This window comes from Armigeres subalbatus, unplaced genomic scaffold (genome assembly GCF_024139115.2).
Source record: "Armigeres subalbatus isolate Guangzhou_Male unplaced genomic scaffold, GZ_Asu_2 Contig205, whole genome shotgun sequence".
Classification (NCBI taxonomy): domain Eukaryota; kingdom Metazoa; phylum Arthropoda; class Insecta; order Diptera; family Culicidae; genus Armigeres; species Armigeres subalbatus.
In genome coordinates, this window is record NW_026942891.1 from 132,871 (window position 1) to 146,197 (window position 13,327).

The 13,327-nt window shown below is 39.7% G+C and overlaps 2 protein-coding genes across 3 annotated transcripts in view; one reads left to right on the forward strand and one right to left on the reverse strand.

Annotated features, from left to right (window-relative positions):
- Positions 1 to 6,854: 6,854 nt before the first annotated feature.
- On the reverse strand, positions 6,855 to 8,614 carry LOC134203672 (BLOC-1-related complex subunit 6-like). The gene is made up of 3 exons (XM_062678550.1): positions 8,095 to 8,614; positions 7,176 to 7,686; positions 6,855 to 7,092 (listed from the first exon to the last, which is right to left on the reverse strand). The coding sequence occupies exons 1-3, from the start codon at positions 8,399 to 8,401 to the stop codon at positions 7,047 to 7,049; spliced, it is 864 nt and encodes a 287-aa protein (XP_062534534.1). The 5' UTR covers positions 8,402 to 8,614; the 3' UTR covers positions 6,855 to 7,046.
- An 838-nt stretch (positions 8,615 to 9,452) lies between these two features.
- LOC134203658 (S-adenosylmethionine decarboxylase proenzyme-like) overlaps positions 9,453 to 13,327 on the forward strand; it is a 63,549-nt gene continuing 59,674 nt past the window's right edge. Inside the window, exon 1 of one of the 2 annotated variants that reach the window (XM_062678541.1) lies at positions 9,453 to 10,110. In XM_062678541.1, coding sequence (XP_062534525.1) covers positions 9,959 to 10,110 — 152 coding nt within the window. In that variant the 5' untranslated portion in view covers positions 9,453 to 9,958. The remainder of the gene's footprint in view (positions 10,111 to 13,327) is intronic. The other variant, XM_062678542.1, reaches the window with a different exon arrangement.

Genomic DNA, 13,327 nt, shown 5'->3' on the forward strand with positions numbered 1-13,327 from the left:
ATGTTGTGTCCCATTAATTTATGGTTATTTGAATTCTCGTTTGGCAGTGTTTTAAATATAATAGTATATCCGTCGATATCTATCTTATCGATCTTACGTCTCACGTGACTCGCCATACGCAACCGCGCCAACGCGGCATAATTTGAATTGGCGTTTTGATGTTGCATGAAGAAGAAGAAGCAGAAAGATGATAATCGAAAAAATCTCCACGGCAAACCATATTTACGAAGATGTTTTTAAAACTATTATCAAAAAATTTGAAAGCAATTTAATTGAAAACTGTACGCAGTACGGGGTTGGACTTTTCTTATAAGGTACAGTGGGGCAAGTGCGGGTAAAGGAAATCGTATAATTAATGTTCATCAAGTCATAAAGGATGAATATAATATTGAAATTAGTCATATTTATGTTATAACAAATCATCTATCCAATCTTTATATGCCTGCGAACAAGATTTTTGAAAAATACTTTCAGGATACAAAATATGTATATACTGTGTTTTAAGCGTAATATTACAAAATAAAATTTCGAATAGAAATATTGTGTTTATTATACAGTAGAAGAAAAGTCCAACTGCTTACCGTTAAAAAAAAAAAGAAAAAAAAACAGAATCACCGTCTTCGACCAGAGGTCGCACAGACTGAACATTTAACATCTAGCATGAGACAATGGACAAGAACATTTACACAACGACCAGTGGACCAATGGAGAACTTTTCACTTTACGAAAAGTTTTCTCCTTACCGGGGCGGGAATCGAACCCACACTCCACAACACATGCGTTTAGACGATGGACGTCGCTAACCGCACGGCCACGGAGCCCAATTGCTTTTAGAATGTTTGAGAAAAGTTTTTGAGCGTCAGTAAGCCATGACTTACAACACGTTTGCAAAGCAATCAGTTTTTCCCCTGATTAGGAACTTTTGACAGAAGGTCCGGAGACCCATTGTGTTATATACCGATGACTAGCCTAGCGGTAAGATACGCGGTTATAAGACTATGCTGAGGGTGGCTGGGTTCGATTTTCGGCGCCGGTCTTGGCAATTTTCGGTTTTAGAAATTGTCTCGACTTCATGTGATACATGTTAGCCTCATGATGTACGAATGCAAAAATGGTAACCACAGAGAAACAGATGTCTCACTCAACACATGTTCCATCGTTCAGCTTTTTAACGGTGGATTCAATCTTTTGTAGGTGGTCGATCGGCCACCGATGGCGCTTCCATCGGTTTTGTTTGTGTTTGACGTTTGCTCACTAACGCCATCTGGTTGCCGCTTGACCACACACAGGGTATTTAGCATTGGGCGATAATGTTTTCATGACGATGATTTTGATTGCATTTTGTTCTAAGTGAGACGTCTGTTTATCTGTGTGGTAACATAACATCAGTTCTGCCCATGATTTTATAGTTGACGTAACAACCAGCACCATCGATGTTGGGGAAACGCATTTTTATTAATTTTACCCGAATCATCATATCAATCAACAAAATACATGAACTAATCTGGGGCCCTCCTTGGTCGTGCGGTAAGACGCGCGGCTACAAAGCAAGACCATGCTGAGGGTGGCTGGGTTCGATTCCCGGTGCCGGTCTAGGCAATTTTCGGATTGGAAATTGTCTCGACTTCCCTGGGCATAAAAGTATCATCGTGTTAGCCTCATGATATTACGAATGCAAAAATGGTAACCTGGCTAAGAAACCTCGCAGTTAATAACTGTGGAAGTGCTTAATGAACACTAAGCTGCGAGGCGGCTCTGTCCCAGTGTGGGGATGTAATGCCAATATGAAGAAGAAGAACATGAACTAATCTGTCTAAATGGACAATATTAGTAGTTATTTTAAGGCCGCGGGGAATTAACTGTTATGGGACGCAAACGTATCAATTGTGTTTGGCCCATTATTCCTTTGATTGAAATGGTCAAAATATGCATACTACAGTTTATGCGATCAAACAAACGTTTTGTGAAATGTTTGTTCCCATAACATGGCGTAAAAACCAGGCTACTATGTGTGGTTATATAGCGCTAAAGAATAATTGTAGTTAGTTCCAACGATTTATGATTGAAGAAAGGAAATCTTTTGAAAAGTTCGAGTTTCCGGGAAAGGTTTTTCGGATAGCTCTTTCCGTGAAAATTAAAATTATGTGGTATAGATAAAATAATGTGTGAAAGAGTTCGTGTTGCAAAAAAAAATGATCAGTACCGTACGGGGATTTTTGCTCTATTACAGCATTAGAATGGTTATGTAACAAGTGTGCAAGCAGTTACCGTTTTCATGTATTGGCCAAAGCTCTTGTTCCAACCAAATTTAATGCAAACATGGTTCCAATCCCTATTTTAAAATACCCGAGTATTTTAAGTGAGGTTATCAGTTAATGGTATTTGAAAGAAGTGTTTAATATATCGAACGGCATTCGTTAACTGAAAAGTAAACATTTTGCAGTTATCGAACGGCTAGTTTGTTTTTATCCATAACACATCTGGATATTTAAATAACACTTCGGTGCATTTTGTTGTTGATATTTTTACCTGCTCTTTTGAATCTTACATCAAAGTCTATATCATGTTTTATAATTCAGTTCTGTCCGGGTAAGGTAATGAAAAACATGAATAAGAATTGCATTGCAATTGTAAAAACTAAAATAACAGCCGTGGAATATATTAGGGTCCTTCCCGGTAAATGGGCTCGAAATATACATACCAATATTATCAAGCTGAGGTACAAATAAAAAGCCATTTAACACGCACTAATTCTTATGTGTTAAGTTCTCAGTAGCAGACCTCTCCTGCCACGCAAAAAATGATGCTAGATTTTGGTTCTGATATGCACAGAAAATACCCATAAATTACTACACTTTAGAGGAGGAATGGGGATTTGGATAAGTGTGATTTCCCATACACAATTTTGATATGCTTCTAAAAAAAGTGTGACACAAATGGCTAATCATTGCGTTACATAATTAATGGATTTTCATTCTTCTTTTATATTATACTTCCTTTTGAATGATCGCGATTGTCTTAAATCAAAACTTTTGGCGACAATATTTTCATTGATTCAAAAGAATGTAAACGTTTATCTCCAGAGCTTCACCTCGATGGATGAAAGCTTATTTTGTCGGACTATACCGTGGATTTCACAAGAAATGCTTGCTTTAGCAGAAACTTGCATATTAATTTTTGATTACAAAATCAGCTACGCCCAAATCATAGAGTAGTCCTGATATACAACAAAGTAAAACGAAAACCTCTGTTGTGCTTAATTAGTGGATTGTGAATGTCGAAAAAATATGAGACAGGCTTTTGCTGCATATTGCAGCAGGTAATGGAGGTACGTCAACTTATGGGATCAAATGACCATTTTTCCAAAAACAATTATCGCCATAACTCGAATGTTTCCGAACAAAACATGAATATTTTTTCATGGAGCATATGTATAATCGTACGAAGAATCCATATCCGCAAAAAAGTGTGTTTTGGTCATTTTGGCTTATACGTCAACTATGTGATCATGGGCAGAGTTGTGCTGAAGCCTTTGCTGCGTCCGGATGTGCTCGTACTGAGCACCACAATCGATATTCAATTTTTTCTTATCGTGAACATGGTGCCACTTCGTGAAAATACATTCAAAGTGGATTTCCGAGATTTCGAGAAACGTCCGAGTTATGAAGATGTGCATAATTTCATCTTCCGTACTCTTGGCTTACGGCCAAAACAGATTCAACGCTTGCAGAGCCGTAGCGTGGAATCCCGGCGCCCTTGGCGAAACATTCATTGAGCGCCCCTTTTCTACTAAGGTAAAAATGTACAATAGTTTACATTTGGAAAACAATTTAAATTTCAGGAATTGTAGATTGCAGAAAATCCTCCTAAGAATGTTGGAATTTTCGTGATATTTTTTGACTATTCGCATAATATTCTGGGACCTTAGCAGAACCATGTTGAGAAATTTGAGAATAGTGAGGGGGTGAAAATAAAAAAAAATGATCGTTACACATTTTATAAATATTTCTTCAATAATTTCTAAAAGCCCTCTGTAGTCTATGTACGTATATGGCCAAGGCAGTATGGATTGCCAAATATATACTTACGCAAATCAAAAAGAAAATGTATGTTTTCGTGAACCCTAGTTGAATCAACAAAATCTAACTCTGGAGTGAGATGGTCAATGGTAAGAGTCCTTGTCGGAGCTAATTGGATCACGAAAAGCCCTATGATCGAGATCCCGATCGGCCCTATTTGGATAAATTCTATGCTGGTCGATGATTTGAAGGAATATTACTGGACTTAGTTAAATCCAACTCTGACGTAAGTAGACCGATGGTAGGAATCACCAGAACCCTGCTTGTTACCCGTCTCTGGAATGGATTTGTTAATGGCCCAAATCACCATCGGACCTGCAAACAAACATTAGAAGCTGGTAAAGCGTTAAAATATTTAGTGTGAAATAGACTAATTCTTCAGCCAAAAAACTTGCCAAATCAGCTTAATTTGTTTGTTGAGACTAAGGTCAAGAAAAAATCTACTCTAAAGTATGTCCATGGTTTGGAAACACCATTGGACTTGTTAGTTCAATGATATTCAGCTAAAAAGTAGGTTGATCGATGATCGAAGTCGCTATTGGACCATCAAGAAAAACCCAACTCTTGAGTGGGTTGGTTGGTGACCGAAATCGACATTGGACCTATTCGAATTAAGTGAGTGAGTGAGCCTGTCGGTCAATTGGAGGCACTACTGGGCTATGTAAATTGTTGAGTCAATAAAATATAATTCTAAACTGAGTTGGTTGATAGTCGGAGTCGTTATCAGAAGCAGCAGGACAAGGGAAAAATACAACTTTGGACCAATATCTGATAGTTTTTTTTAGGAAAAATCAGTACTGAACACTGAGGACATTAAGATGATTCTCATGGTCTTTTTTCAGATCACATGAACATTTTCTGAACAAAACAAGCAAATTTATCTCAGAGATGAGCCAGTTTCTAACCTGGCAACAGGTTAAAGCGATAGCCGGGCAACGCTCAGGATGGAGATCTTTCAAGTCGGCCCTTTGCACCACCGGTGTACAGGATCCATAAAAAAATGAGCCAGTTTTGGGCTGCAAGCCTCTATAATAAAAACAATAACAATAATCTCGAGGTTACACAAAACCTATGCCGCTCATACTAGTTTTTTTCTGGTAGGTATTAGTTATTAGAGCAAAATAATTCTTCAGAATTTGGTTAACCAGCTGAAGCCCATGTAAGAATTTGCATAGAAAGCTGAGTTATTTCAAATAATTTAAATTGAAAGTAAATTATCCTCACTATTGCAGTACATCACGGTCCCTGGGTGATAGTGGAAAAATGGAACTCATCAGTGCAGGTATTACACTCAAATAATAATTTGAAGATGATACTTATGGATACTTTTTATCAAACTGGCCCCTTGTAACCGCTTCCGGAAGTCCCCGAGAAACCAGAATAGATATTGGGACTTCAAAGTTTTTCATATGACATGTTGATGTGAAAATAAAGAAATATTACTGTTTGCTCTACATTACTCAAAATATCTCTCCAATCGATCTTTGGACTTTAGTCCTATTTTTCGGCCCCTTAGTAAAATACGGTTATTTTTTATTTTGGCGCCCCCCTAGAGGCAGGCGCCCTTGGCAGGAGCCAACCCAGCCAACCGCACGCTACGGTGCTGAACGCTTGCAAATGAATCATATTCAGTGCTGTGTGCATGTAAAATGCGACTAACTTGAAACAGCTCAAATGGTGGTTGAGCAACAATGATCGTCACAAGCTCGAGGTGAACGGGAAGCGGTACAAAGTGCGCCTTACGATGGATGACAACAGAGTGGAAATTAAAATACACGATCTGTCTGAAAACGTGACGAATACCGACATTACATCATACTTACAGCAGTATGGCGAAGTCTACAGTGTTAAGGAAGCTATATGGGGTAAAACTTTCGCTGGAAGAGGAATTCCTTCAGGTGTACGGGTTGTTCAAATGACATTGAAAGAACACCTGAAATCATATGTCACAATAAAAAGTGAACGAACTTACCTATCTTATAATTCGCAGCCGCCCACATGTCGGCATTGTACGAATTTAGTTCATATCGGTAAAACTTGCGCCATGAACAAAAAGCTCTTGGCGCAAACTAGTTCCAACCAAGCAGCTATTTTGGATAACACACCCCCCAGTGGCCCTATTGTTCAAAAGAACGTAGGGAGCAAACATAAAATCGACCGTCAACTGCAGCAGCAACCAACGCTTCGACAACAGAAAACGAAACGTACAGCGGTGCAAAGCGACACGACAACTGCGAGATCGCCACCTAGGAAGAAAGTGAATAAAAAACCCGAACCACCCGCTATGGAACGACCCGTAGTAATGCAAAATGACCTTTCAACCGATGAAGCTGGAATGGAGACGTCAGAAGAAGAACCGGAGTACGATGAGAATCCTGAAAAATGGATTGATTGGCTTCAGAAAAAACAAGTTCGTGATAAAAGAAAACGATCAATAATGTTGAGAAATATTAAATGAATTGTAATTGATATTTAGATTTAATTCGATAGAGATGAGCCAGCCTAGGGCTGGAAATCTCTTTAATAAAGATAAAAAAAAGGTAACATGGCTTAGAAACCTTCGGGTAAAAACTGAGGAAGTTCTGAATAAACATTAAGCAGCGAGGCGGCAATGTCCCAGTGTGGGGATGTAATGCCATAAGTGTTTGTTATTGACCCTATCGGACATTACATTTCGGAATTATTGAAAAATCATTGTTTTTTTCGAGATTTTTTTTAACTGAAATATGGATGCGGTGGATTTTCTTTTAAGTTCAAGAAGGATTACATTAGACATGGCTTGGAAATAAATATTAATTCTAAGTTATATCAAATGACTCATATTTTACATATAACATACGATGATACAACGAACAGATTAAGTGTTGTAGTCGGGAACGATAAGGATAAATTATACTTTTCTAATCACGGATTTCAACTGCACAGTAAAGTTTGTCAGAGAAATGGAATGTCGTCCCTATCGAAAATTTAAACATAACTTTCGAACATATCGACGAGTCGCTTGATCTCTCGTCTGTGGGCGCACAAATGCATGAAATACGGAACAATAATGTAACATTCAGGAAACGAGTGAATAAAGCATCAATTTTTACTTACATTCGCGCTGCCAGGGCTTCGGCCGGCTTTATCGCTTTCGATATCTCTTCCGCCTTGGCCATGATCGTGTACATGCACTTGATGTTGGCATCCATACAATCGGTCAGCTTGGTGACTGCGTTTTTGTAGATCTCCACGTTATCCGCTGTGATCGAGGAAATCGAATGCAGCACCGAGCAGAGGTTTTCGGTAAGATTGTCCACCGACGCGGCCAGGGCTTGCGCTTCCCGTTCGATTTCGTTCAGCACGTTGGGATCAATTTGGTGTAGATGGGGTGGCATCATAAACGGCTTCGGCATCAGACCGTAGGCGCTCGATCCGGGGCCACCCAATCCACCGGTAGCTGCCGATGGTGTACTCTGTCGAGAACCGCACGGATTGCTAGAATCCTTCCGCGTGACTGTCACTGGACTTGCTAGTTTGATTTTGTACTCGAGGTTTTCGGCAACAAAGTGTGTCATGTGTCCATCCACTCGGACTGTCCCTTCCAGATTGTAGGGGAAAGACGCATCTGGAATTAAAATAGTTGATTCATAGTTTACCACGATAGCGAGCATGACCAGGATTGACAAGAGACCCAAGAGGGCCTCTGCACTCTCACGAGGTTTTATTGATCTGATAAGTTGTCCAGGATCAATAAGAAACTTTGAAACTAGGTACTGCAATTTGGAGTGGTTAACAAAAAGATTTTGCTCAAGCCCTCATCCAATTCGGGCACATCTTCTAAGTCTGAGTCTGATTTGACAAAACAGAATTTGAACAATCTTTTTTCATGTTGATATATGAATAGCATTGCTTTTAGGAGCTTGAGATATGATTCTCGATTGAAGTGCCCTGAAATCACTTCGCCTAAATTTGGTTGTAATGTAATTTGAAATAATAAAGCAATTTGCTCAGGACGGGAATCCCCTTGACTTACCTTTCCTCTTATCACAATCGAGTGAATCAGGTCGCTTCCGAGTTTGCGACGAAGATGACGATGACGAACCGGAACCTACGTGTTGACCGTCATCACCGCCGGAATGCTCTTCCCCATTGTTGGTGCCACCGAAGAAATTTTGCGTGTAAGCAATTTCACTGTACGATTCCGTCATTGCCGCCGGGATATCCTCTACCTCATCCCCGTCTGGGACTTCGGTGGCCTCATTTTCCACCTCTCCATCCGGGTTTCTGGCTTGAAACTGAGGCGACTGATCGATAAATGGATTTCTAAGTTCACCAGACATCCAAACTAAATTAACCTTCGGAGATATCCAACTGTATGTAATCACAGTAACGTAACCGGAATATGTTACCACAATTCAACTTTGATTTATCATACTTTTTACATTAACAACACTGGGATTTTATTCGTATTATTTTATAAAATTTATTTTCATTCCTAATCCTTTCACTAAATTCGTGAAGAAAAGAATGATTTTTCACGCGTCTTGTTTACATTCAGCACAGTACACACTGACAATTAGGGTGATCGAGAGGATATCAAGACGCGCGACGCGAATCGTATAACAAAAGTTCTCGCACAGAAAAAAAAAAGATTTTTAATCTTTGCCGTCCAAATTCCCCAAAGAATCCAATTGATTCCCAATTAATTCCAATTAATGATGCCTTTAGAGCCTGTTTTTTAAATTTGAAACAAAACATCAAAAATTACTACCTAATAGCTTATATTCTAATAAATTATGAGGTTTTTGATGTGATAAAATATTTTAGTCACAAGATAAACATTGTCGCTGTCGTCGCTGTCCGAAACATTATTTGACAGTTGGTACCACACATGTTTCGGACAGCAGAACAAAGGGAATCGAAGCGACAATCTTTATCTTGTAACGAAAATATCTTTTATGTGATATCATGGGAAACGAAAATAAGATGAATGAACTTTGACATCAAGATAATAGTACCAACAAATTCTTCAAGCCGGTTCGCACAGCATCATTTTTGCTATCGCATATAAACCCACTAAATTCTTGTTAATCATCGACTTGCCACTTGATTTATGTACATTTTTTTGAAGAGGAAGTGACTTGATTAACTTCCTCGACGGAGTCTTACAGAGGTTAAACAATAATTTTCATTATTAAATCAAATGAACAATAAAACTTAATTTCATAAAATGGCAGTGCCTTTTTTTTTAGCTAAATATCATGTATAATTGTAAACATCTGGCAACACTGTGAAATTATCGCGACGTCCTTTTCTTTACCGACGGCGACGGCTGACGTCGATGTCAAAAGCACGAACCAAGCGCGAGGTAGAGGTATCATCGTCCAGGCGCGTGCTCGGCACCTTCAGTCTTGGACTGACTTTTGTTGTGATCAGTAGCGCTTTCTGAGTCGATCAGAAGAAAGTCCTCTCTCTCGCGGCCAATCGATTTTCGAAGAAAAGTAAGAAGAAATACCCAGTGGCTGAAAGTGATTAATTTGCCAAAAACGAGGCATTGAAAATAGCAAAGTCCCTGTGTACTGTCTGTGCGTTTTTGTTTCGTTTTTTGGGTTCTTTCGTTAGTCCCACTTGGTCGGTATTCTTTTTTTTGCGTTCAAATCTGTCCGCTTTTGGTTCCGGTCGAAAATCGCGGATGAAAAATCTGCAGTCCCCACGTCTGTCCGAAAAATTTTAAGGTGTTGGTGCGGTCAGCAGTAAAAGTGACCTCGGAAGTTTTTCTTTCATTCGATTGTTAATCCTTGTCTAGCGATCCTTAACCGGATCGTTCTTTTCTTGAATTGGGTGGAATATTTCCTTTCGTGAAAGGCGGAACCGCGTACCGGAGGAACGCTGGAAGCATGGCGGAAAATGAAGATTTAAGTAATAGTCTTAGTAGTAGTAGTAGCAGCAGTGAGGACATGCACTTTTTCGAAGGAGTCGAGAAGCTGTTGGAGATCTGGTTCGAGCCGAATCCGTCCAACAAAAATGCTGATCTGAGGAAAATTCCCAGGTAAGTCGTTTTTTGTTTCTCCTTTATTACTGCCTACTCCGACGTAGCGCTACATGGCAATTCTTGTCCTTGCATGTTGAATTTATTGGAACCTGCAGTCAATTATTTTACCTACCTATATAGGTAGATTGGTACGCTTATTGATGGGTGTGGGGGTATATGATAAGCTACGGTGAATTCGATTTCCTGTTGTAGAGAAATTAAATTAATAGGTACTCTACTAAAAATACACTATTCTGACCGTGTAGAAAATTGTTTAATTAATGAATCAATAATATTTACTCCGGAAATAACGGGGTTGTTGCATGAAGAATGAAGATACCTTTATTGATTTTTATTGTTAAAAATACAACATTCCTTCCAAAATAAAAAAAGGGATCGCTTTTAACGCGGTTTGATTTTACCAATATTTGGGTTTCTCAAATTTCATGCTTAATAATTACCGTCTCTTAATTTTTCTTCGATATTTTGTGGATTTTTTCATGGGGTCAATTCAATGTTTCTAATGAATCCAAAGACCAGAGTAGATAACCAAACCGCCTTAAAGCGATTCCAGTTTAGGTAAAAGATGATGAACATAATCACATAATTTATTACTACAGAATTATCTTCATCAATAATCAACTTCTATTCAACGACCACGTTAAGTTTACAATCAAGGCTTTTAATTAGCACTTGAAACTAAATGTTCGTTCAGTATCTCAAAAAAAAAAAAAAAATCTCCGAACTCCGAACACTTTATATAGAAAATTCACCTGAATTTCAACGACTTGAATTTCTAAATTGAGAAATTATTTATCAGTGGCGTGACCAATTCTTAGTAGCGGCTGCGAGATGCCATAAACGACCGGCGGTGGCGATCTAAACGAGCAGTCAGAGTAGTGCGAGGAAAAAAAGCTGCATGTAGTAAGATCATAGGGAGCCCGCAACAGTTGCAAGCAGATGATCAGGGAAGCGAAAGACAAATCCTAGACTAAGTTTATCGATTCCATAAATGAGAAATAAATCGCAGGACTTGGTAATCATATGGCTACCGATTCTGCCTTATAAGCAGGAGGTCGTGGCTTCAACAATTTCGTAATTGACCGTTGAAAAAGTCTAGAGCTCTCGGACTTTGGAACATTGATGTTGGAAAGCAACTCCCATGCTCCATCTATTGGTTATTATTTTCTCAGACTAAGGCCGGAGTGGCCTGTGCAGTGCATAAAAGTCTTCTCCATTTATTTCGGTCCACAGCTGCACGTCACCAACCACGCAGTCGGTTCGGACCGTCTTCCACGTGATCAATTTACCTTGATCGCTGCGCACCTCCCCTTCTTGTGTTCGTCGAATAGCTGCCGAGAACCATTTCCACCCGATTATTGTCCGACATTCTGGCTACGTGCCCGACCCACCGCAGTCGTCCGATTTTTGCGCTGTGAACGTGGTTCACTATCCTGCCGCAACCTGCGAAACATAGCCACTGCCAGTTTCATGTTCCAAGCTTCCATTCGTAATCCTTAATTCGTCGCCTAGGTAGTTACCGATTGTATCGAGGCATATTATCTCTTATGCCGTTTGTATTACAGTATTACAATAGGAAGGGCCGTCGGGTCAGTAGTGTCCTACCTAACACCAGGACTTGGGCTTGTGCGCTTTGAATGGCATATTGGGGGAGCCTGCTTGCGGATACATGCAGCTTTTTATAGAAGTTTTACAAAGCCCACTGTCAAACCCTACCTCATCTTAGACGAGCACCACAACTCGCAGTAGTCCTGGGGAGGGATTGTCGACATAGTCCCTACTGCCCCCTGAACTTCAACGGATTTCAAAACAAGCGACTTCAACGTTGTGAACAAAAGATTTGTTGATGTGGTTTAAATCTTCTACAAAAAAACATAGTATCGACGATCATTAGGGTGGCTCAAAAAACACTTTCAAATTTTTTGATTGGCCGCCCTCTTATTCGGTTCTATTTGATGCCCTGATGCTCTGGACAAAATTTCAACTAAATCGATCAACGTTTGGGCGGTGCTAAACTCGTTGGAAGTTTATATGGAAAAATGTATGCAGAATCATCCAAAAACAGTGATTTGCAGTTGGATGGCACAATTTACGATCAAGAACAATGATACTCATTCAGTTCTTGTAGAATTAAATACAGAATGTTATGCTGAAAACCGCGAAAAGATAAGAGTTTATTAGGCAAAGATATTAGCATTTTACTGGAGTGTTGTAGGAGTGAATTTATTTCTTTTCAAAGGTAAAAGAAACGAAATTTGGTCAAACCCGAGGTCGTGGGTTCAATCCCAGGCCCGTTCCATTCTCCTACTTTGTATCTTTTCATATATTTCTCATGTTCTAGCAATCGCTAGAACTGAAATGGGCCTTCATACCGTTTCTATCTTCTATCCACTATAACTACAACTTGATTAGTTCTAGGAGGTAACTGTTAGAATTCGAAATGAGCGAAAAAGTTCGTTTCGGCATCCAATTAGAATACTACACCACCCCTTCATCACTATCACATTGGCAACCCGTTAACCAAGACGAACCTCTGCTATAAAACCTAACCCCCAAATTCCAATGAAATTCCGCAGGAACTCGTGGCGAGTGCAGAGGTGTTCTCGGCTTGCAGTGGGCGAGTGACTGCATCATCAATTCCTTCCCATCCCCGATGACCGTGAGGACGTGGCCAGCGCCGTTATCGACCTGCACATTGAGGTTGGAATGCAAATCCCATGCTTCCATCCATTGGTTCCCTGTGCAATTGCGATTGTTCTGGTCGATCACGGAGTAGCAACTACGAAATGCACGGTCATCATGCTCATGCTCATGCTCATTCAGCCTTCCCCATATGATGTTTAGTTCAGCCTGTACTGTACAGGTCCCCTAAAAAATCTTGATATTGATAAGGCTCCGACACGGACGGCTTTCACCCATTCCTTTACAAGAACTATGCCACAGTCCTGAATGAGCCGATTTCAAAAAATCTCAACTAGGAAGGAAGTTACCGACGGTATGGAAAATGTCTCGAATCGCACCGATCTACTGGTAAAGCAACTGCAGAAGTGTCGACAACTAGATTGCAGTTCTACGCATAACTGTCCCATATGCATAGAAATCCTAGCAAACATGATACAAATATACTTATTACGGTAGTATAAAGGTGCCACAATACTTTGTTGCAAAAACATTGTTTTGGAAAAGCTAGTTCACAAAATCGTATGCGGAATAG